The 26,468-nt window shown below is 39.9% G+C and overlaps 1 protein-coding gene across 1 annotated transcript; it reads right to left on the minus strand.

Moving 5' to 3' along the window:
- Positions 1–14,959: 14,959 nt before the first annotated feature.
- Positions 14,960–21,689, minus strand: vgf (VGF nerve growth factor inducible). The gene is made up of 2 exons (XM_036597426.1): positions 21,487–21,689; positions 14,960–19,122 (listed from the first exon to the last, which is right to left on the minus strand). Exon 2 carries the CDS (start codon positions 19,080–19,082, stop codon positions 17,121–17,123), a length of 1,962 nt encoding a protein of 653 aa, XP_036453319.1. The 5' UTR covers positions 19,083–19,122; positions 21,487–21,689; the 3' UTR covers positions 14,960–17,120.
- Between the last annotated feature and the right edge of the window lie 4,779 nt (positions 21,690–26,468).

Here is a 26,468-nt window from a genome sequence, read left to right on the forward strand (position 1 = left end):
TCAAATCACTCAGCACCACCTGTCCCATGTTTTGGAGTTAGTCTATAAGAAGGTACACGATGCTGAAGGTGCCCTTTGAACCCTGATACCGAGAAGGTTAATTGGATGCTAAACGAAGTGCACAGACATTCAGAGGTTTCTTTCTTGATGGGGACTTGTCTTAGTTATGCTAGTGTTAAACAGCTCACGGAAACCAAAACAGAGAGTGAGATAGTACTGACTTGGCCTTCGTGTTAATTTCAGTTAAGTGTCTCGTAGTGTATTAAGCAAAACTCTGGAGGAAGCATAGCCTGCCGCTTAGAAGCTTGGAATCCCTTTACAAAATGTTTGTTTTGTACATTTAATATTATATATTGTGGATTAAAATATTACAAACTCACCATAATCTATTTTAGCTGTTTTCTTTTTAATGTTTCAGGAATTCTGTGAATCAGAACTTTTTAAAATGGTATACTGTAATTATCTGTTTGAAGGGTTTCATCCCAAAACGCATGCTAGACCACTTTTACTTTCTTCCTTTTTTTCATGACGTACATAATTGAAAGATTGCTTTACGCATACAGTAAATATCAAGGCTATATTATGATTAATACCACCGTTATTAGAGAAACAAATACGTTTTTCATTCTACATCAGCTGTTGTCTTTTCAACAACTCATTATATCCAAAATTGTTACAAATAGACATACAAAACTCTTCATTTACATTTACAAGTTACCTGTCTCGAGATTTAATTAACACTTATGAAATATGCTGAATTCTGGGTATTCATTTTATAATAACTCGTGATGCAATAGCGCTTTCTCGGTCATTTTAGAATCCTCTGTGGTTTCTGCCGTCATTCTGGACAATTCCTTTTTATTTACAGCTTCCTAGTGTAATAATTATTTAAAAGGTAAAGTTGTACAAGTCTAGCATATTAGAATAAGTTTATATACCAGATTGGTTTCATATTACCGAAAGTCTTAATTCCAAACTTAATTCCAAATGTTAATATACATTTAAATTTTCCATTATAATGTATTTATTTATTTGATGTAACCAGAGTTGCTCCAGTTTGATAGAGATTCACAGGAATGGTCTGATAGATAAAACAGTGATATTGGCTGTTAGACATTTACATTCTTCTTTGCATCCAGTGACATTTTCAAAATAACATTCCAACAGCAACTTTTGACATCTGTTTATATCCTCTGATATGCAGGCGCTACGATCTTTGCCAGATGGTCTTGAATCCGTGTTTGTTCAGGTGATTTGACGCTGAATGGCTCAATTAAGTAACTCAGCATGAGGGCATGTCTACCTGTCAAATAGCTGTCAGGTAATCGAATCAGATTGTGTGTGAATGTAATTTTATAATGAAATAAAAACCCAATTTCATTGTACATTTTGATCTGTATGGAGCATTTTTTCCCTCTGCATTTTTTTTTTATTATTGTCATTGTTGAATTAACTGACACTTCTTATAACAGTTTGGGCTGTTAAAATATTATTTGCATCTTCATAGAGAATGATGACGGGTACATTATAGGAAAACGCTTTTGTTGTTTGCATGTGTGGAGCGGAGATGGACGTGCACACACAGAGCGAGAGCTAGCGTCGGAGAAAATGGGATGGAGAGAGGGAGAGAGAGAGAGAGATGGAGCATGTAAGTGGATGAGTCACCGGTCTTTTGTCACAGTGGTGCAGTGAAACTGACTGCATCACCACGACAAGAAAGACAAAGAATGAGGGAGTGAAGGAGAGTGGAGGGGAAAGGCAAATTTACATGATCCTCAACACACTAATGTGTTGTATATCACTCTTTCGAGAAGTGTAAACTGTAGGTATGTTATTGTTTTATTGTGTCCATTAACCTCTGCTGTTCTTTTGCTTTTTTCCCCCTATGCCATTTCTCCTTATCTTTCTCTGTGTCTCTCTGTCTCACACACTTGGGTGTGTCAGTTCTTTAATTCTGTCTCTTGTATTATTAAGTCTGTCCACACTTTGCCTTTATTACATTCCCCATTTCTGTTCTGGGAGAACTGCTTTAGAGGGGTGTTTTTTCTTACCTTCTAAGTTCAGTCTTAGTTGGTTGCATTTTGTGTTTCTCACAATCAAAGTAATCCCGAACACATTCAGTGATGTTGAGGTCTGGACTCTGGGGTGGTCAGTCCATTGTTAAGAGCACACCAGCAGCTTCTTTTGATTTGCAAATGTTCTTCTTTTTTGTTTGTTTCCTTTTCTCAGTAAGAGCTTCTTGTCAGCTACACATCCTTTCAGACTCCTAGTGTTGAGTTGTCTTCTCACAGTGGAAGGATGGACAGAAACAGCTGTGGATTTTTTCAGATCTGAAGCAAGAATTTTCTCCTTGACTTTCTGTCTCTCAAAGATCAAAGCTTTAAGCACTGTTTATCTGATGGTGATGGTTGTTAGGAGTCCCAATTTTCTCTATAACTTCTATCTATCTTCATTTTTTGGCAACTTGTTTTTTTTCCCTCACTTTTTTTTATATCTAGTCTCAGCAGAAATACCTGAAGAATAGTAAGTTATGCTTAATAGATGTTTTGTATCTTGTACTGTATGTAACAGTATGTCCCGTGCATCTACTTATGTGTAATGAGAATTTTTCCAAGTCTAAACCCAAGCATGTTATTGGTCCCAATATTGTCTTGACAGGTTAGGAAGGAAAGGAAAAAAAACATACACAACCACATAAGTTAATTTTTGGGTTAAGTCCTTAACTTTCTTCATCCTTCCCTGTTATCTACACTGAGATTCTGAAAGGACTGACCTGTGGCATGATCGTGACCTCCATCCATCTAAAAATAATCTCAGCTGGATGTCTGAGTGCACTCCATTATTTGTCCTTTCCATCTATCATCCGTCCTTTTTTCACCTGGAACCTGGAAGCAAGAATAAACAAGGAAACCTTTAGAAATGTGTGACACGATAAAAGGTTCTTCAGGTTGTTTTTCTCGCTGTAAGAGAGACCGCTAAGAGAATTTAAAATATGCATGATCATCATGACATCTGCCAGCTACTTACTGCAGATTCATCTAAACAGTAATCACATTTTAAAATCAAGTAATGGGGTAGCTCAGGTAGCTGTGAGAGCGCTCCTCTGAAGTATGATCATTAACTGCAAATCCTGATTCATGCGAAACCCTGAGGTTTTAGGACAGTAAAGTGTGACTGTTTCCATCTCTTCTTTAACAAGGCTTGAAACGCAAAATTAGTCAGTAATCTGAAGTTGCATATTTTGAAAGGTGCTCTATAAATAAATTTGCCTTTGAAGCTTTAATTGCCTTTTTTCTAATCTCAGCCTTTGTAATTTAGAATTAGAAAGCCTCAGTGTATTATTTTGGAGTAAGAAAGTTGTTCTTGGCTCTTGATGTTTCTAAAAGGAATCGTCTTTTATGTAAATAAAAAGTTAATAAAAACGCAGTGTACACAATTTCATCATAATACTTCAACCTGTATAGTTAATCTCAGAAGAATAAGGCTACACTCAGTAAACCTGGGGGCTGACACAGCAGTAGCTCTTTTATGTCTTTCTGCATTTCTCTGCTTTCTGCGGAGCTCCTTCATATGGTTGATAATGCATTTGGTGATTCACCAGACAAAGGCGCCTTCGATATTTCAGGCGATTGCCTTTTTGGCTGGTCAGTACTAATGTCACCAATTAAAGAAAGGTGCCTTGTTGACATTTTCATCTGAAAGAACAAAGAGTTAAATGTAACCTCCAAATGATAATGTAAATGCTCTCTCCTGTCACTGCTCCACAAAATGTGCTAAACCGTTGGTGGTAATGCACTCACAGAGGATTCTCGTTAATAATCTGTGGGCGTACAGATAGATGCCATCTTATTTGGCACAGCTGAGTCACATACATTTTTGCAATCCCCTCTTCCAAGGATATCAGATAGAGCAGTATTCATTTTGAAGATCACATCCACCAAGAGAAAAGTGGCATTGACTTTTAGTCGGCGGGTACTTAGTGCAATGCTTGTAGGTCACTAAAAATGTGTGCAAGTCACTCATTTTTTTTGAAGACAAGTTTTTTATTGTCCAGGATGGGCATATAAGATCTTTAGGTTTGTTTAGATCCAGAATCATCAGGTCATTTTCTATTTAAAAAAAAAAAAAGCATATTTTAACACATTTTAAATCTTCAACATGTGTATTTTACGCTAAGAGTTGATTTCCTGGTCAGGGAACAGTCCTACTCCTAAACTATATTGTCCTTTCAATGGAGAATCTCCATTTAGAGATGCTGTGTAGTGGAAGACTACATGCTTAAAAAGACGGTTCTTCAAGGGTTCTGTAGTAAAAAAAAGTGTTCTATATTGAACCATGAACACTCAAAGAACCCTTTGCATCGTGAAAGGATTCTTCAGACTGTTGGAGAATGTGCTGTAGATGGTTCTAAATAGAGCCTTTTTGAAAACGGTTCTATATAGCACCATAAAGAGTTTTTCCTTTGTTACAGGCTAGACACTGTAACAATAGAAGAACCTTTTTTGGTGCTGTATACACTCTTTAAAAAGATGGTTCTTCGGGGGTTATTGTTACAATATCAAGCTTGTTATAACAGAAGAACCCTTTTTAAAAAGATTCTATATAGAACCGTATATAACACATTCTCCATCAGTCTGAAGAACCATTTAACGATGCAAAGAACCCTTAAATCATACAAGGTGCTCTTTGAGTGTTCAAGGTTCTATATAGAACCATTTTCTACTCTACTCTTTAGAAAACACTACATATTGGAACATTGCTCTAAGGATTTGATTGAATTCAGCCACAAGAGCATTAGTGAGGTCAGGTACTGATGGTGGATGATCAGTTCTGGATCACAAATACCACTCCAACTCATCCCAAATGTATGGGATGGTGCTCCATCACTCCTGAGAACGTAGTCCCGCTGCTCCACCGCCCTCATACCTCTCTAGCCCAGTGGCTCTCAAAACAGTCCTCAGGGCCCCTCAGATGGTCCACATTTTGGCTCCTGCCTAACTCACAATAATTAGAGAAAGCTTAAAAACAATAAAAATACTACCATTTTGATATTTTAAATACTGTCCAGCCATTAAAACCATTTTTAATTCAATCTAAGTCAGTAATGCAAGTGTGAAGTTGATCACTATTAATCATTGTTTATATAAGCCCAATGTAAATACCTGAAATAAGTCTTTATTAATTTATTTATAAGCATACATATAATTTATATATAAGCATGCTATAGAAATGGCAAGTCAGCCTTGATAGTCTTTGGAATCTGATATTGGGCTGATATTGACAGAAAATGCTGGATGTGATATCGATGTCTGATATCTGATATTCAATCCTCCCACTGTTTTATAATGTTTTTAACTTGTCTGAGGCAATTGTAAATTGTCTTACAGTAAGAACAAATTCAAGGAAGAAGTTACTGATGAACCCCAATTTTTTGAGTGAAAATGTTTGTATGAAGGGTATAAGCACAAATTACTGTTAATGAATGAGACCCATATATATTTGATGCATTTTTCTTCCTGTGGGATAGTGAGTGAGAGTGTTTTGAATAATTCCCGCATGAATTTAGAAGCTCATATTAAGTGAGGTGCTTCAATAAAAATAACTCATTTTAAAGCTTAGTTTTTAAAGAAAAAACATTGTATCATATTGGCCGAAACTCAAGCTTTCAGTATCAAAATCAGAAAAGTAAATGTGGTATCATACCATTTCATCTACCAAGTTAAAAGTGCTGAAAATCTAAACTGGGGCTGTATTTGCATTAATAAAAATCTCTACTGAAATAAATATAGATACATATACAATTTATAATTGAGTGCAGCAAAGAAATACTGACCATTTACTTTGACTAATCCAATAAGTATAAAAGCTGAAGTTTTATTTCTCAGTGATTTAATGAGCCTTGATTCAATACATATCTTGGCTGATGTGGCAGTGGTTTAAGCCCTACATCAGAGATTAACCTGCTCTTGGAGAGGAGTATAAGTCCATCTCCGTCTCATGACCTTCCTGTTTTACTAGGTGTGAAACAGGATTTCAAAGACATTTAAAAAGCCCTTGTCCGCTGTTGCCATGGTAAGACACAAAGTTCTGTCAAAACAAAGACTGCATTAAGTCTTCACATTTACCAGGTTACGGTATGCTTTAGTTATGTGGCATTTGTTATTTTTATTTTTCCTATCTTCTTCAAGGCTACCAGTAATTCTGAACCTGTCTTTACACTCTGAAGGGTTCTTTAGAGCAATGCCATAGAAGAGCCAGTTTGGGTCCCAAAGAAACCTTTCAATTGAGTGGCTTAATTGAATTTTTGAAAGCTCTATTAGAAGGTTCTTCTATGGCATCACTCCAAAGAACCCCTTTTGGCACCTTTATTTTTAGGAATCTGTGTTTTCACACATAAACATCTTATGTTTCCATAAGAAAACATCATGTAAACATTATTAAGAAATTCACTTTAGTGTCAGGCAAAGCAAATGTCCTTCCAGAAAGGGCATTTTCTTGCAACCTGCCTTTGATTCTCCCCCTTATGAGGCACATCTGCACTGATCTGGCATGGTTTCAGCTCTGCCGGTAGCCGAGACTCTGCCAAGTGCTTGTGCCCTCTGCTGCTGCTTCCTCACCTCACGTGGACTAGCTACTTCACAGTCATCACTATGAATTTTTAATGCCATGTTTTTACAGCCTACCATATTATCTGTATGAACCGTCGCTTGGCTACAGCATCTGCTGTTGAATGTCATCATAACACTTTCGCACATACACACACACTCTCACACGCTACATTGACAACCTTAGCTTACCCTTTAAAAGGTTATCCATACAAGGTATGGTTTTGCCATTTTCTCTGAGGACTTTCTCAACATGCTTCCCATGCAGGGCATGTAAGGTATCTAGTAAAAAACAAACATGGGATTGTCTTTTCAGCATAGCATTGATGCCAGAGATCAATTCAGTGGCAAAGCTGGAACTGCTCACAACCATCACAAGGAATGAACAATCTGCCTCAGGCCAGGAGCTGATGGGCTTGGTGAAAGCTTATTGGAAGCTGCACACATGGGCTTTCTGTGGGTTTATCCATTATGTTATTTTCACTTTTTTTTCAGTTCAGGAGCAATGGGTTTTGAGTCATGCGGAATGTGGGAAGAGATCAATATTTGATAGCAACAACAAAGTGGGCTTTGATTTTTGTTGCTTGTTTCTTTCAGATTCTGTAATAGCATTGTATATTGTTGCCAGCATATCAAAATATCTTAACTCCTTTTGAATTTAACACACCTGTGTTTGTTTGTTTAGCTAGCATCACTGCAGTTTTTTAAACACTGTGTAATTATTTAAAATAATAGCTAAGAAACGTTTATTTTAGGTTTTATTTACCATATCGTATTTATTTATCATGCTACTATACACATTGAACAACAGTTCAGTCCTCAGATTTTCTATGGGATTCAGGTCAGAGGTGATGTGATGGCCACTCCAATACTTTCACTTTGTTGTCTTTAAGTCATTTTGTCACCTTTAATTTAATGCTTAAGATAATTTTCCTTCTGAAAGATCCAGTTGCAACCAAGTTTAACTTTCTGCCTGATGTCTTGAGATGTTTCATATTTCTAGATAATAATCCTCCTTCCTCATGATGCTATCTATTACTGCAATGTCTAGAGGACAACAAACTGCTGTCGTGTGGTCAATAGTATCAACTGACCCTGGCATTGTGGTTGTAATTAAGTGTTATACTGAACTTGAAGCCTCAGAATCTTTATACATATTATCTGTTAAACCAGGGGTGCCCAGTCCTGGTCCTGGAAATTTACCATCATGAAGTGTTTAGCTTCAAGCTTGATCTAAAACACTTAATCCAGGTGATGAAGGCCTACAGGGACATCTGATGATTAGAGCCAGGTGTGCTGGATCTGAAGTCTCCAGGGTGGTAAATTTCCAGGACCAAGAGTGGGCACCCCTGTATTAAACTAACTAGACAAGAATGCTAGGGCTGGGAGTGGGAGTCATCCCTTGGTTGATTTTCCGATTCCAGGCACGTGGGAACTGAGGGTTGAATCCAAAGCTTTGGAATTATTTTCACAAATGAATCGAGTGGAACAAAATGTAAAATTTGTAATAATAATAAGTGGCTTACGATCAAACAACGTTATTGAAACATCTACCCAGCTAAAGAAGTTTGACAGAGAAGAGTCGGGTAACTTTAACAAGCAAACAACTAAGGCAGTAGCACATGAAGTCAATATGTCAAGGTACCTCATTATTCATTAATTATTCGGCCCAATCCCATTTCTTATTTTTACCCCTACCCCTTGTTTTCGAGTGTCACCCTAACCCCTTGGAACTGAGTTACAAGGGGTAGTGGTTGAAATCTTGCCCTACGAAATGGGACAACCCTCAAATTACTCTGCTTCATTAAGAGGCTACTAGCGGTGCTCTGTAGGCGACCCAGCGCGTGTGAAGCAGTGATAGCAGAGGAAGTAAAAGTTCAGCAACCTCACTGCTGGGCTTTAGTTACATTTAGGGCATCATATGCTTTCAAAGAGGGGTTTAAGACAATTAATTATTATTGCCCACCGCTAATTCTTTGGTGATATGACGCTGAAGTCAGCTATCGCCAGCTTCTTGTTCGAATTTTCCTGTTCCATCTTAAATGGTGCAGCAGTAACATTCTGGCACTTCAGGCGTCAGCACTGCTGGACTATTTAGGTGGAATGGAAAAGTTAGCTAGCTAGCTACCAAGACATTAGCATGCTATTAGCGATGAAGAAAACGACTGTAATACATTGAAATGACATTAAACTAAGATAATAAAATGGTTATCATATTTTTAATGGAGAAAATACTCACATTTGTGGGTTTGTTTGGTTGCTCAAACAGTCATCTTGCCAGTTTTTCTTTTTTCTCATAACACTCCATTTGGAGTGTGCCTCTGAAAAACCTCCGTTTGGAGGGCCATGTAGCCCTAACACTTTGCTCTAGCCCTCTATCTCAACAAAAATCGGGACACCCTAAACCTGGACGTGAACGCACAAAACAGAGGGCTAAGGGCTAAGTGGTAGAGGCAAGGGGTGAAATTTATTGAAAAAAAAACTGTTATATTAAAGCTGCACTGTGTAAGATTTGGGGATTTGGAGTCCTCTCTGGTGGAAATGTGTAATTGCATGCAACATATGGAAGAACATTTTGTACGTCGGTTGTGCATCAGAACCCTTCCCTGAGTGGATGAATCTGATGACCGCAAGTGTGTTGAAAGAGTAATTCAAGAGAGCTCAGTGAAAACTTGGTGAAGGACGTGTCTTCCGAGGATGTAAGTGAATTATCTACTTTTATCATCATATCTTTATCAGTATAATATGATGATTAATTAATACAATATGATGATAAATAGAATAATGTATAATGATATTATGATTGATTTTGCATTTGAGCTCTAAACATCGTGCCGGACCTTCGTTTTGTGCCTATGAATGCGTCGTCCAAGAAACTTCTGCGAAATCCGACCAAATACCTCTGACTTTCAAATTATTATCTCAGACTTTGCAGGTTGACTCACAGCAATGCAAGCAGAATATTTTAGCATGTTTATTTTCCTCCTGATTCAGTAATGCTGGTGCTTTCAATTTTAAAGAAATCTTACATTGTGCAACTTTAATGTACAGTACATTAAAATTAAGAACGTTTTCCTTCTCTGGGAAAGGTACCATTGGAGTAATGTTCTAGGAGTTGTCTGTATATGATGAGGTATGTTTATGATGCATGTTTCAAACAAGAAGGATGCCTTCTGGCATTGATGAGCATCAGTGCATAATGGAATGCACATTCAGATGTAACAGCCATCGTGAGATGTTTCTGTTTGTGAATATTTATTGAAATGGGGAGGATCACTTATTCCTTTTACTGAATTTGACGAGGACTCTAGCCAGGGGCTGTGCCTGAGTTAGTGGATATGAGAAAAGTGTGTGTGTTGGAGGACGGGGGTTCTGCAGTAGAGGGAGTATGACTCACACCTCAACCATGTGACTCATGAATCACTGCACCTCCGTGTGGGCTGTGCTCTTCTCATCAACCTCGCCACCCCCCTTTCTCTCTCTCTCTGTCTCTTACTCGCCTTCTTTCTTCATTATCATTATTATTATCTACCTTTCGCTTCTTCATTTAGTATCCTTTCTGCAACCTTTTGTGTTTGCGTTGATTGTAATTTCTCTGTCTCTCAGCTCTATCATTTCTCCTTTGTTTCCCCCACCATCTTCTCTTCTATCTGCTTTTTTTATACATCTGTTCTCTGCATTCCTTCACTCGGTCACTAGCCATCACCACACTTTTGTCAAATAAAATCTTTCACTCCTATTGGTCTTGGGCTTGCGTTCTTTCTTACAGGAAGAGGACATTTGCTATACATTTATAGCCATTCCAACATGACACAGCCATTTGAAAATGGCACAGATTTACATCCGTAAAAGTAGTGTGAATGTTTCCTTTGCTGTTGTTTAGCATTCATCATCAGAAGGCATATGCATCTAATGTCTTCATTTTTTTTAATTAATGGCTGCAAATACTGTGCAATGAGTAATGCACTAGATAACAATACAATTACATTCTTTACAGAGTGACAGTGTTCTTTGAGTGATGCTAAAAAAGAAAGATTTTTGGTTCCCTGAAGAACTATATTTGAAAAATAAATGTTTGATTGTGAAGAACCTTTATAAAGGTTTCAAAAACCTTTATTCTATATCAATTTAAGGGCTCTTTAAACTTAAAAAAAAGTTCTTCACATTCATACATAAAAATATTTTCTTAAAGAGGCATACATTAAACGGCTCTTTAGGGAACCAAAAGGAATTTTTCTGTGGCGTGGCTCCAAAGAATGTACAATACAGTGTGAAAGCTAAGATACAATCCTTGCTAATAAAGGTTTACATGAGTTGGCAGGGAAGACACTGGCTCAATATTATTATTAATACTCCTTGGAATGTGATGCAAACCTTTGCATAAGCTCCTCATGCATATTAGCAATAAAGGTACGAAAGGTTCCATAAAAGTTCTTTGGAATGGTACCATTTGGGTGGTGGATCATTCTCAGCACTGCAGTAACACTGGCGTGGTGGTGGTGTGTTAGTGTGTGTTGTGCTGGTACGAGTAGATCAGAAACAGCAGTGCTGCTGGAGTTTTTAAACACTGTGTCCACTCACTGTCCACTCTATTAAACACTCCTACCTTGTCAGTCCAACTTGTAGATGTAAAGTCAGAGACGATAGCTCATCTGCTGCTGCACAGTTTGTGTTGGTCATCCTCTAGTCCTTCATCAGTGGTCACAGGACGCTGCCCACAGGACGCTGTTGGCTGGATATTTTTGGTTGGTGGACTATTCTCAGTCCAGCAGTGACACTGAGGTGTTTAAAAACTCCAGCAGCACTCCTGTGTCTGATCCACTTGTACCAGCGCAACACACACTAACACACCACCACCACATCAGTGTTACTGCAGTGTTGAGAATGATCCACCACCCAAATAGTACCTGCTCTGTGAGGGTCCATGGGGGTCCTGACCACTGAAGAAGAGGGTAAAAGGGGGCTAACAAAGTATGTAGAGAAACAGATGGACTACAGTCTGTAATTGTAGAACTACAAAGTGCACCTATATAGTAAGTGGAGCTGATAAAGTGGACAATGAGCATAGAAACAAGGAGGTGGTTGTAATGTTATGCCTGATCGGTGTAAATCACCTTTTAGTTCAATCAAGCTTTTAAAGAAGTTCTTTAGGGAACCAAAATTCTAAAGAAAGGGTGCACAACCCTGGTCTTGGAGGGTCAGTTTTGGTTGTTCCTCTACTCCACTGGTTTTAAAATCAGTCTTCAGGCCCCGGACAGTTCACCTTTTCGCTTCATCCTTATGCATAGGATGCAGTTAGGTTGTAGCAAAAATGTAGACTGTTTGGGGTCCCTGAGGACTAGTTTGAAGACCTCTGCTTTACTCAAACACGCCCACTAAACTTATCAGTTAATAGAAGTTGTGTTTTGAGCAGGTAAATCACCAATTGTGACAACCAGTTGTGCACCCCAATCTAATGTAAAGATCTAATATAAAGATCTTCATTAACCAGTACTGTGTAGAAAGCAGTGAACAAAAAAATGTGTAATTAAAAATGTATTTTTAGTTAAGATGATCATTGTGCTTGTTGTATTAAAACTCCAAGTACTGGAGAACTACTCATGTCATTAGTAAGTCTAGTTAAGTCTTGTTAAGTCTTCTTTTTCTCTGTGGTAATTAGATAGATACAGCCATGTAAGCTCTCTCATTGGGTAGGACTTCAGGAGCTGAACTGAATACCTAAAGCATCAGATTAAACACAAACATAATTAGGAATCGGCAAGGTAATCAACCAAACAACCAAATCATATTTTGATTTTCTGGATTGGTCTAAAAAATTGAGGAAAATAGGTCACTCTAGGCCTTCTGGAAATGCTATATATGTCACTGCCAGTAGGAGTAGTAGTTAGACCATTGCTTTTGCATCAGTTGTCAGAAATGGAAAACTGTGGCAGCTGTGAGGGCTCTTCACTAAAGGAGTTATCATATCCTAGGGTTTCAGTCATGTGATTTTTCTGCTGTGGCCGCCATATTTGGGACCGAATTCCTGGCTTCACTGCTCCCCACAAACATAACCAGAGGTGAAAGATGGCTAAAATTGATCACCTTACTTTGAAAGAGAAAAAAACTAAGTCAATAAAATAGGCTGTGATCCCTATACAGTTTCCTGATGAACTCCTGGTCCCACTTAACCTGGTGGAAAGTTTTCCTGACATATTTATTTATCTCATACCCAACCCCTCTCCCTATTCTGGAGAGTCTCTCTAAGCATTTAAAAGCACAGAAGGGGAGGATGAAGGGCCTCATGGTGTTGCATAAAGAAGAGAAAAAACTGTCATCATAGGAAGGGTAAGGCGACATCAGCTAGATAACACAGATATGAACAGTGCTAGTTTTTAGATAATTTTCGCTAATGTTAACAGCCGACAGATATACAGTTGTCCCCCTGATGGAGCTAGCAAACGTATAACTTTACTTCTCTGTTTCTGGAGTTTCAAATAATGTTTGAATGGATAAACATAAACATTAAATACAAGACTGAATGTCGTTGGTCGGAAGTCTACGTCGCGTTTCAACAGACGTGATTTTGTAAGTTTGCTAGTGCAGTTAGTCCAGAGTTCCCAGCTCCAGTCCTGCAACCCCTGCACTGCATAATTGTGGTTTGCTTGGTTAAAATACCTTACATTATTAACTAATTAATCTCTTCTTGAGCTGAAGTGGTGTGTACAGCTGAGAAAAACTCTAAACCTTACAGTCCAAGGGGTGCTCCAAGCCTTGAATTTGAAAACACTAAATTAAAGGTCTGTGTAGTCTCTCTTCATTCTCAGCTTCTGTTGCGTCTTGCTGGTGAATCATTCACAAAGCACAGCAAATTGAAGGCATTGCGCTAGCTCAGTCACCCCCAGATTCAGTCCTCAAAATGGCGGTGACTATGCAGTGTGACATCATGCAAAATGTGAGGATAACAGCAGCATGCAAGGGAAAAATGTATGTGACTATGTCCGTTACAAGCTCCAATTAAAACATTGAATTTTAATCTGGAACAGACCAAAAATGTTTGTGTCTCGCCATTAGTCTAGTGTTGACATGCCATGAGAATCCCATAATGGTTCTTGCAGAAATAGCATTAGAGGTTTTTTCCTCGTTTTTGACCAAGTTTTGACATTAATGGCCCAAACGGAAGGCCTAGCTCTAACAGTCACAGTATGCCACTTGTATACAGAGTGCTAATGTGTATGTTTCCTGTACCCACTGTCTTATACAAGGTGGCAGGGAGTCTGTTGCTTCTACTCAGTGCATCTCCCATTGAGAGTCTTTGATTTGGCCCAGCAGACCTACTGTGGGTAATAGTGTAGTGCACAGCGTAGTCTGTGTCTCATTAAGTGTTCTCTTTCACGTGACCTCCCCCTTTCCCCACCTTCTCTTGAGACCCCTGTCAGCAAATCAGACTAACCAGCCTCTCCTCTAACCCTCTTTCCCAGTGCTCTTGTGATGTAGTGTGTGTGCATGCATAGTGCATATCAGAGCTAAGCCTAAACTTGCTCCTGCATCTAATTATGAAGACAAAAGGTGGCAGCGATGTGCTCTGAGGCTCAAACAGTTTGCTGGGATAATTGCTTTATTATAAGAAAATCCCTGCAGCGCTATAACATGATTGTTCAAGAGCCCATTAGCAGCATCCACTTTGAAGACTACTCGCAAAGGGACCCTGAACACACCCGTTTGACTCTCCTGAGGGAATAATTGTTATTAGAATTTGTGTTTTATTGTATGAGTGCTTGGTCTGTGCTGGATTGGTGGTGTATATTTCATTCACTGCTCTAATGGTCAAATCATACTTTCATACAGTTATTAGCCTGATGTTTTTTATGTTAGTGTATAAGAAGTTTCTTTAATTCTGGAGGACTAGTGTACATTTCCCTACTCAAACATATACTGCACCTGGAAATTAACTGCTCAATTTGAACCAGGTGCATTTGGGCAGGGAAATGATCAACTGTGCTGGACAAAGGCCCTACAGGACTGGAACTGAAGAACCCTGGCGTGTAAGTAGTGCATGCTTGTAGAAATGTAGAAATGAATTATGTGGGTAGCATAGACCAGTAGTCATCAACCCTTTCCAGCAGAGTTCAGTTCCAACCTGCATCTAACATGATTACCTAACACTAATGCATCAGATTCAAGAACATCTGAAGACGTTACTTAGCTGGAGCAGCTGTGGCAGATCATGGTTGGAACAAGACTCTACAGGAAGGTAGATCTCCAGGACCAGGGTTGGTGACCACTGGTATGGACTGTAAACTGTAGATGGTGTAGACAGTAAAAAGTAGACCTCAGAGTCATATTGTCCCCAAGACGCAATTAAAAACCAAATGTTAATAAAAAATAGTTGATTTTATTTAATTCTCTCTGTGTAGCAAAACTAGCCATCAACATGCGGTTATTTACATCCAGCAAACGCATGTTTATTACGGTACGTACAAGGTACATCTAGAAATGACAAACAGCTGATTTTCCTTATACAAGACATTTTTTTCCTATGGTACGCTAGTCATTTATCTTTTGTAATTTTTTTATACTTTTTTTGAATGCTCATAATGTCTTCAAAGAAGAAACACATTTTAGATGCAAGTTCACATAAACGTGCAGACACTTGTCTCCTCCACTGTTTCAGATTTCTTTTGTCAGTTTTCCTATCCTCAGCTTTTCGTCTCTTCCCAGATTTAAAAAATTGCTTAAAAGAATTAGAATGCCAAGCACCTCCCCCCCTTTTCGTCTTCTATCTTTTTCATCTCCCCTCACTGTCCTGATGGATAAGGTATCACACAATTTGGATACATGACTCAGCATTTTGGTGCTGAATCTGCTCAACATTGTTCTGTTGAGCTCTTTCTCTGAAATTCAAAAAAGATATGGTTTGCTGAAGAACTGTTATTAAAACTAGTTGAAAAGGTGACTTCTAAGAAGCTTTCTGAAAGGTTCTTTGAGTGACTGTTTGCTCTGAGTGTGCCCAGTTCCAGGAGTTCAGTGAGAAGAATGAATCATCAATGGTCTCATGCGGTTCATGTGTTCTTACACACTTTGTCCTGTAGCATTAAATCTGACCTCCCCAGATGAGCATTGTGATTTTGGCCCCAGCTGGACTCCGAACTGTTGTGTGAGGGAAAAATATCGATCAAAAGCTGCAAGAGATGTGTGAGTTGGGATCAATTTCAATTAGAAGATTGTCAGTGCTGCTTTGAAAGAACTTTCATTGACTCAGAAATCTCTTTTGTGCAGATTGTTCAGTTGTTTTCATAGACAAAATGTCCAACAGACAATACCTCATTCATATATCCCGTAGACATTAGTCGCTGAATGGAATTAGGAACAGAGATAGGTCATTGGGAAAGTATCGAGGTAACTTTATATTCATGCCTCATTCATCTGTTTTACAGTTAAACTGCTTAAATCTGACCAAAGTTTTGTTGCTCCATTTTTATATGAAAATCCTGGTGACCAGTATCGAACCTGCCAACCCAACAATGACAAAAATGCTGTCTCAAAAGGGAGAGTGTCTTAATAAGGCAATAAATAACTGTATACACAAGAGCTCCTATGAAATAGCTTTTTTTTCTTAGAAATACTCGGAATGTATGAGCGTTCTTTGCACCATCTTTCAGTCTTTTGCGTAGAAAAACTATTTAAAAAACACGTTGAAAGGGGAAAAAAAAGTCAGACAGCAGACAGTAACTAATTCTATGTACAGGACTGAGTGTGTTCTTATTACACATGATCACACACATGTTAAATGCTTAAGCAGAATACTTCTAGGTACAGTTAAGACTCAGTATGTTTGTTCGGTAGGATGAACCAAAGCCGAACACTTCCAAACAGTATGGCACTGATTTCTGATTCTAAGACTTCAGCGTGACTGACTTGAGTTTCACGAAGTTGAGTAAACATGCTCTTGGTGCATGCATTCTTTAAAGGTGCAATTTAAATATTTTTTTGCTGTTGTTCTATTTCATAATGAAATGAAAAAATGTTTTTAAAAAAAGTTTCAGAACTTTACAAACAATCAAAACATAAAGGTAAGGCTTACAAAGGGATGTCCCATTGATCTCTGTACTTTTGAAAGGCCTTCTCGGAGTATGGAAAGATAGGAATTTAAATTGGGTTTTTGAGCCCTGTGTGCACCCCACATAATAGACAAAAGCACCTTTCCTCACATCGTTCTTAGTGTTTCTCAGTCTTTTCAGGGGAGGGGGGTCGTAGATGAGATGAAATGAACGTGACGAGGGATCTCGACATCATCTCTTGTTACATTCTGATCAAGACAGAAGCTCAACTGGAGTGAGGAACAGCACTGAAAAACGGCAACAGTCAACAGTCTCCAGGCAAATTATTCAAATGAACTCAAAAGGGAAAGACTCAACAGACATATTTCTGCAAATGAAACCAAAATATGGTAGGGTGGCAAAAACAGTCTTCCAGTTGTTCCCTTTCTTACTGTCCTACTTTTCCTCCTTATCTCTAATTACGCTATCTGTATCTTCACTGAAACATCTGGGGGCTTTTCAGGAAAACTTTCTTGATGAAGTTTTCTAGCTCCTCATCGCTGTCCCGCTGTGGCTGCCCCAACTGGCTATAATAGTCATCTTGTCTGGTGACTACAGAACCTGGGGACGGATAATAGAAGGCAGGCCGGCGACGCAGTGGCGACCGAGGTTTGGGCATGGGTACAGCTTGGAAAGTCCGGGGATGAGGGACAATGTAATTAGGGAAGTAGAGGTTTCGCCGGAATGCTGGAGGAGCCCTTGGGCGAGGCTGCGTCCAGGGACGGTACCTTTGTTTGAGGGAATAATCAAAGTCATAGTCCAATGAATTCCCCAAGATGTCATTAAGGGAGTAGGAGGGCTTGGCATAGTAGCGTGGTTTAGGCTTGGGAGGAGGGATGTAGATGGGATAGTAGCTACTGTAGGGCTTTTGGTAGAACCGGTAGGAGGGGTAGGTCCGAAAGGGCCACTGTTGCTTGATCCAAAAGTCTTGCTTACTGGGCTTAACGGAAGCCCTGTCTTTGAACCATGCTTTGAATGGATTTGTATTAGGTTTAGGTGGTTTTGATGGGGGTGTTGTTCTTAAGACCGTAGATGGGGCAACAGGAGCTGGAAGAGATACAAGAGGCCGTTGCCATTGCAGATTTTCAGGGGCATCTTTTTTCTTTTTCTTCTCCACATCACTGATTATATCAACCACATCATCTGCAGGGAGGTGCAGCTTACTGGAGATCTCAATCAACTTGTCAATAGTTTGTGGGTCAATGTCATCATCGTCATCAATGGTATCCTCTTCTGAGCGTTTGTCTTCTGCTGCATTGTTGTCTTGGTACTTCTTCCCATCTTGCTTGACCATGTACTGCAGGAGCATGTCGGATGCAATATCTGCAAGTTTCTCTTCTTCTGCTTTAGCTCTCTGGGCCTCGGCTGCCTGTCTACGCACCTCCTCCTGTTCAGCTTTAGCCCTAGCCTCTTCTTCTTCAGGACTCAGCAATTCCTCATCTTCTTCATCCTCTCCGTTTTCCTCCACTTGATCTTCAATGTTGTCATTAAAATCATCCATAAAGTTCCCTCCCCTGTACAATGGCCTATTCTTGTTCTTCTCCTGTTCTTGCTGCCACTTGAGCTTCTTCTTGGACAAGGCCAAGTCATAGCCCTTGGCTTTGGGCTTGATCTCATTATTCATGAGGCCATTTCGGTCCAGATAGTCAAGGTAATTGCCACGGCTCTCCCTCTGTCCAGTTGAGGAATCGCGCTCCCTTTTTGTAGCTGTGCTGTAGCTCTGAAACTCCTTGAGCATGGTCTCCAGATTCTTCAGTTCCTCTGGGCTCAGCTGCTCATCTTTCTCCCCATCTGTGCCTCGCTCTGGCTCCTGCTGCCCCTCCTTGCTCACCACCTCCTTTGTTGCTGCCTCTGGTTCTTTTACAGGCACTGTTTGACTAGTGGTATGACTTGTCACCTTTTCTGTAAGCCTTTCTTCTTCTTCCTCTATTCTCTTCCTCTCTTCATCCTCCTCTCTCTCTCGCTCCTCTCTGCCTTGCGCTGCAGCAGCTGCCATTACCAGCTCCAGCTCCTGATGTCCATCTCTGTCTCTTTCAGCCCCCTGGATCTCCCTCACCTCCTCTGCCTTTTCTTCTCCCTCATTCTTGTTTTCCTCACTCGTTGTCTTCCCTTGAGGCTTGTTGAGAGCCTCTAGGAGCACTGCTGCTAGGGTTTTGGGATCGACATCTTTGAAAAGTTCATCCTCCTCTTCTTCTTCTTCACCCTGTGCCACTTGCTGAGCGTCTCCTGCTTGGGTGGACTGAATCTGTGGAAGTTCAGGAGAGGGTGGTCCATATCGACTGCTGAGGGTTTCTTTGTCTTCAGTCACAGGGCTGGCGTTTGTGGGCTCAAATGTAAGGCTGAAGAGGATGAACAGAAGCGCTATTGGGGCACTTGAAACTTGTTGGCAGCGTAGCATGACCGTGCAGATCAGGAGCTGAGGTGTGAAGGTGATGCGCCTTCAGAGAAAGGAAAAAAGGAAGAGAATATATTCAAAAAAGTGTCAGAGAAGATAACAAATACACCTCCAGTATATGACAGTCGCCTTATGAATGCCTTATTTCTGTCAGATATTACGTTTCAAAGGCTCAGAAGAAGGTGAGGAAGGCGAAACACCTTCAGAGAGAGAGGAAGAAAGAAAATGAACATTTAGAAAAGGTCAAAGAAGACAAATATGTATACAATTTACATTGCTGCCAGACATGAAGTTACGAAATGCTCATAAGCAGCATGATCAGAAATGACGCTGTATCACAAGCTCAGCTGGCTCATGCACAGGGAGCCTTTTCCCTGATAACATGGCGCACACGACGGACTGCACTGGGATGCTATTCATAGAACCGTTACAATGCTTTCATGATGTATCAGCATTATTTATTAAAATTTGTTTTATTGACCAACAATGAGGATATTGGAAAAAGAGAAGAAGTTTCAGCACTACAAATCTGCTTTACCACAAAACTTTGTTTGCTTTTATGAACTGGCTTCATGTATTGTGCATTATATTCACAACAAATATACTGTGAGTGGTTATCATTTATCACTTAAGGTCATTCATAGAAGAGATGATGGACCTGGATCACCATTTGGTGCGTCACCACCTAATCCTAATGAAAATCACAGAGCAAACCTCGCAGAAAGACGTTAATCAGGAAGCAGTAAAGGCGCACATGCTCTGGTCCTGCCATAATTGATGTCTGCTGTTTGTCTTGGTTTCTAATTGACGGCGAAGTGCGAGCGCTCTGGAGACGCGGAGCAGGAAAAGGGCGCAAAGCGGAGAGACCCTCCGATACGGCGGCTCTACTGGTGGATATAAATGCTAAATAAAGTGTGGCTCGCTTTTTAGCGATACTGGTTGTATCTAATAGACTAAAAAGCAATAAGGCTTGTTCTGCGAGTTTAAATTCTAAGGAGATAAGCGCGCTTAAATGTGAATTAACGCGTGCCGTCCAAACCTTTGGATTTCAGATGTTACAGTCTTCACTGATGTCTTTAATAATATCGTCTTGCAAGACGATGAAACGAAACTGCGCACGAACATAAAACGCGCAAATGGTTCAATTTTTACATATACACTCAATTTGACTGCGCAAAGCAGAATCCAGTGTTGAAATCCTACAACGTTAAATTAACACACGAGTCCAATTGGGCGCGAGGGGCTTCACTGTGGAAGGTATTTGGTGTGCGTGATCATCATATTGCAGATGTGCGCTTAATCTGAAGACGACCAATGGATAAAAAGTACCCGTCTCTGACTGTCCTGATATATATAGCCTTGTACTTCACTGTCTGGCTCACTGAATACAGCAAAATAACGTTTTTGACAAGTAAAGTATGCTATGAACCTGAGGAAATCCCCACTACCAAGGAGCAACTGCCTCCCCTCTTTTGTCCTTTTCTAAGCCATCACTTCCAGTAAAACACTCTTGGGAGGTAACAGCGCCAAAGCACATTAGTAATCCGCCTCTAAGACGCCGTGTCTTCACGTAATCTTCTGCGTTAAGCCGGACTCTTTTAAAGTACTAGGAAAGCCGCAGCGCACCGGCAGAAGTTTGGACACCAGAGCGAGCTAGCCCACATTGGGAAAGCACAAAAGCGCTGATAAACGCAGCAGCATACACTGTGTCTTTTTATGCAGCTCCACATGCTTCCTACTAGATAGAGTTGGAAATAAAGACCTTAGTGAGAAGAAACACTCCAAACCAAAGCGAAGTAAAAACAAAACAGCCCCAGAAACTTCACGCTCCCCGCCTGTCTTTGTCAGTGCTCTCTAAAGGGAGTCCCTGTTATTATTTTTGGCTGATGATGCTATGGTGATGGGAAAGCTGACGAAAGAGGCAGTGGGGGAGCGGCACTATTACTGTTTCTGAAATCTGTAAACAGTTATCGATCGTCATAATTGACACAACTGCCTTCATGATCTGCAACCATTACAAGCGCTGTCGTCATTTACAGGCACGTCTGAGCTCCATTTCACTCAAACGAGCATGATGATGGTGATGATGATGATGCATCAGTTCCGACTCCACCCAGTGATGTTCCTCATTAAATCTGCTTCTGTTCAACAGTTTCTCCTTTTTCTTTTATTTGGCGGACACGACGAGCCTTTAATCAGGTTACTGTAAGCAGAATCAGTGCTGTATATACTGTGGTCGTTAATGATGGTAAACAAAGTGGTTGTTTCTCAACTTGCTTTGACACCTTCATCAGCCCAATCAAGTTACACTACAGTACGATATTAATCGCTGACACTGTCCACGGAGACCTGTAAAGTAGTTTGCGACACTTTCCTGCTGTGTTATTGTATGAAAATGAGGGCTTACCGGAATCCCAAGCGCGACGCGGTCCCGATGCACTTTTTTCTCTTCTTTGCTGTTGCACCTCTGCGGCCGGACTCACTTATTCTGTTTACTGGTGTGCAAGTCTCCTTTGTTTGTGAGAGGAATGTGTCTGAATGTTTTTTCTGTAATATCTGTAAGTGAGACGCTCGTTCACGCCGTTGAAGCACGTCTTCGTGACGGCGCTGCTGGGAGATATTTTCAGCACCCTGGTCAGCTCCTCGCCTTTATATGCGGGCCCTCCTGTGGCCACGTGACCGCGCGTCACCGCTGCCCATTGACGTCATCGACTTCCATTGATAAGAACGTTCGCGTCGATCGAAACCCGCGAGCGTTTGCTACGCTGCAGTGCCCAGATGAATGAACGGCAGAGGGATGAATGAAATAGTACTCCGGCTGTTTTTTTTTCACTTGGAGAGAGGGAGAGAAAGAGGGGGCTAGAGACAGCACTACGGAGAACAGAGAGACAGAGAGACTCCCAATAAGGAGCCGCTGCAGTCCACTGTTACCCAGTAGATTTGCCATGTATGGATGTTGACCACGTACACTGGCAATGCAAAAGGTCTAATATGCACAGTTTAAAAGCTGAAAGAGACATGAAAAGGAATAAATAAGCCTTGCACCATCAAACAATACTCTTTTCTTTCTCACTGGGCATGAGATCACTGGCAAACCCTTATAGGCTGATAATATATAACATGATATATCATAATCTGTAATGTTTTTGCCTGCAGTACTGTCTAATGTATACTACATGTATAGCGTAATGTAGCAAACGGCAGTAATGAGCCCAATTTACTGTAAGAATGCTGTAGTGTTACTATAGATCTCTTTTATAAGGGACATCTTATAGTTCAGCACTCAACTCCTCACTGTGACACAGTGTTAACTTGCATTTGCAACATTTGTGTTGTTTCACCCTTGCAGCAGTACTACTGGCTGCATATGACATACGTTTGTTGTCAAGGGAAGTAACACCTAGCTCATTATTTTACACGGGACAATTACAAGCACTTTTATGCCCAAAATGCATCAAACCCAATGACTTGAACTGAAATGAAGTCTAATATTTTGAGACCATTTTTGAATCCCAGTGGTTGCAGATGTGCATCACCAAATTAATTTGCTTATATGTTTTGCAAGGATGCCTATTTGTATGTACCCTCTACAAATCTACAAAAGGGATTCATAAGAGAGAAGCTGGTATAGATGTTTCATCAGAGCATGGCATGCCTATGTTAAAACAGGCAAAACCTCTGCCCCTCTCTTTCATTTGCAGACACAGTGTGTGTGTGTGTGTGTGTGTGTGTGTGTGTGTGTGTGTGTTTCTGCAGGGGGAGAGAAGATGTGGCGGAGGAGACAGCACCCTAACAGGATGCCAAAGGGCAGATTGTGTTTTAAACACTGAACATTATCGACTGCCACTGAGCTCTAAGAGGAGAAGCTGTTTTCAGCGTCCATTCCCACTCAGTGATTCACCTTTCCTCACCCTGCATTTGCACTCGCTCAACACACAATCACGTACGTTTGCTGGATAGAAACAGAAACACTACCGTAGTACTGCATGAAAGTCAGAGACCACCTTTCATTTAATTTCCAGTCAAAATGTCCATTAAGGTCAGGTTATTCATTTTTTTCAGCGTCAGGAAAAAAAGGCAGAAAACATATTTAACATAAAATTACACAGGTGACTCAACAACTAAATATAGGACTTGGGAATAAGATGTCATGAGGCAGTGTCATGGGTGATTCGCCATTGTGGCTAGGCTAAACGGCTAGTTCTGAATAGTTGAATGAATCTTTTTTCTACCTACTTTCCATGATTCTGGCTGATCTGTATACCATAGACTCACTAAACATATAAGCATGTGGATCTACATGGCTGTCAGAGCAAAATCAAGGAAAGCAGATAACAAAGGAAGTATAGAAGGCATCACAGCGAGAGTGCTGATAAACATCAAGCTCATTTTATCCTCCAGTTGTGTAGATGCAATGGAATAAAACTTTTGTTGTCTGAATTTATCTCATTTGGTGTCAGCTAACAAAACCATAACTCATTTTCCAGCTAAAAGGTATGAGGTGAAGTAATGTATGATGTGACTGGGCCAATAATGTTAGCTAAAGTAACATATGATTACCATTTGATTATCATTTATGTTTATTTTAAAGACATTAGATTGACTGCCCTTTTGGTGCAAAGCCCCATGATCTTATACAAATTTTTGTGGGGTTTAATACTGTTCAGTGGCTGAATAAAATATGCCAATAACTGAGTGAAATATGCTAATAACTAGGTATACTACACCAGTGGCTGAGTGAATTCTGCCAATAACTGAGTAGAATATGCCAGTGCCTGAGTGAAATATGTCAGTAGCTGGATTAAATTCACCAGTGGCTGAGTGAAATATTAATTTGTAAACTGTGCATGGGCTTTAAGTGACTTAAAAATTCTAAATTCTAAATGAATTGAGGCACTTAAACCTCACATTAGCTATGACAAAAGACTGTGAATGAAAGAGGTGTCTTATCCAGATCATTACCCCACTCTTTGTAAGTTTGTGTGGATCCACACCGTCAGTAAGGCTATTTTTTTCCATAAACCACTGTTAGGCATTCCTCTGGAGTTGGTTACACTTCCTTCTCATTTTATTCACTTTTTAATATGACCAGTCTGAAAAACCATAATAAAACATCAGTCTCTTCAAGCTTACACACTATGTGTTTGTATTTGCAGCATGTAAAGAAAGAAAGGACACTGCCAATATGGCAGAACAAACCCTTAATACAGCTGGATGTAATATCAGTTCCCAAACCCTATAATACATTTTTGTGGAAGGATGTTTAGAAACACCTGTGAATCTTTTCAGATATAAAGCAAGACTGGAGATTTTCTCATAACTCTGTACTGTTTATCTGATGGTGACAGTTTTGGTGGTCCACCAGGTCTTACACTGGTGTTAAGAGTCCTATTTTCTTTACACCTATACCTTCTCTACATATTAATTTCTTTTTGGAAATTTGTATATTTCATATATTTTGTCTATTTTCTCCTCTCTTATGCAAGTGGATTGACTTATCTGTAATCTCCTTGGAAAAATCCATTTTGAATGGCCATTAGGACTTGAAATTAAATAAATTAGGGGTGGTCTCTAACATTTGCCCAGTACTGTAAGGGTTGAACTTCAGGATGTGGTCAAAATAAATGAACAGAGATCTGATTTGTCAGACTAACCTGGTCACTTTTTTCATTCTAGCCTTATAGGCATTGTTATGAAGATAAATGTGAGGTGTGAGTGTGTGTATGAGTGAGAGTGGCTGGCCCATAGAATGACATTTAGTTCAATATTTCAAACATTGCCTATTCACATATTGCAAAAAGAAATCCAAGATTGCAAAAGGTTGCTTTTTGGTGTGGCACAAACATCAAGATGAAGCCGAGTTTATTGACTCCCTGTTGGTGACCGGAGGCGTAATGCAGTCAAAGAAATCTACTGTTAATTTGCAGTAGCGAAAGCAATCTACTCAAAACACAACACACGCTGCTCAAAGAAACTCCCTAAAAGGCTATCACAGATATATGAATGGCTTGCCTGGCTCAGCACCAAACTCTGTTCCAGTTACAAAAAAAAACTGCTGAGGGAAAATCCCATGTTTAGTCTTGTCGTTGGCTCCATTGCAATATCCTCTCCATAATAAATCTTCCCATTTTCCATTAATCCAAAAATCCATGTTCGTCATATCATCTAAGTGAATAGCTTGCATGTCTTTTTATATTAGAGATGTGCCCTACTGTACAGCAAATCTTTATTCCAAGGAATTACTCATGTTCCAAGATTTTTGAGTGCTTCTGACACTTTCACAAAAGTGTTTCATTTGAATTTGAGTAGTAAAACCTGCGTGCAGCAGTAAAGACAGAGTTAAGTCCTGTACTGTAGCCAATTTTTAGATTAACTTCAGTGTCCTTGTTGGAAGGCATGTTAAACAAACAAAGCTTTCAGAATGTAGATGGAGTCGGGTGTACACATGTTGTATAGCTTAAGATGGATGAATTGGATTAGGTCACACAGAGAATGAATGGACAACGTTTTTGCTTGGTTGTCAGGAAAGATTTCAGGTCACTTTACCCAGCTGTCAGCTTACGTTAACTTCACACGGAAGCCGGTGTTTGTTCATGCCATATAAGTGGTGCATTTCAAATCAAGTCCTGCTCCTGTATGTAGTGACTTACTGTCTACTGAACTGAAATTAGTGAACAGATCAGGTCTTAAAGGGAACTAGATTTACTTAATTGTTAGAAGACTAAATACTTTTAGAAAATGACCTAACAGCTAACAAAAAGCTGACCACATATAATACAATTTAACATTAAGAATGGTCGTTTGATTGCTTACAGTGGTGCTAGAAATTTTGTAAAACCTTTCAAATGTCTTTGTCAGAAAAAGCATGTGAATCTCTGCTGTCAGTAACTCGTGACCCTTAAATGACTTCAACCAAACATTCTTGGTAACTGTTGATCAGGCCCCCCATAAACTTGAAAGAATTTTAGCTCATTCCTTCTAACAGAAGCTCTTTGACTTAATGATGTCTTCATGAACTCCCCTCCTTAGGTCCTTTCAAAACATTTCTGATGATTTAAGGTCTGGAGCTCTTCCAAAATGTAGCATTACTTCTGCTTCGACCATTCTTTAGTAGACTGGCGTGTTTAAGTTTGTTGTTTTGCTGCAAGACAATCTTCTGGTGAGCTGCAGTTCAATGAGAATTCTGTAGAATCCATACCCTGGATGAATTCATGCTGTTCTGAAGGTCAAAGAGGATCACCGCTATACCAGATAGGTGTACCAAATTTGGCAACTCAACCACCATCTCGAATTAAATTTCTGTTGTTGGTTGTTTGGATTTGCAATGCATGGTGGGAAATGCTTAATCATCTATGGCATATTCATCTCCTACATTTTAAAGTGCATTGT

The sequence above is a fragment of the Colossoma macropomum genome, unplaced genomic scaffold (genome assembly GCF_904425465.1).
Source record: "Colossoma macropomum unplaced genomic scaffold, Colossoma_macropomum, whole genome shotgun sequence".
NCBI lineage: Eukaryota > Metazoa > Chordata > Actinopteri > Characiformes > Serrasalmidae > Colossoma > Colossoma macropomum.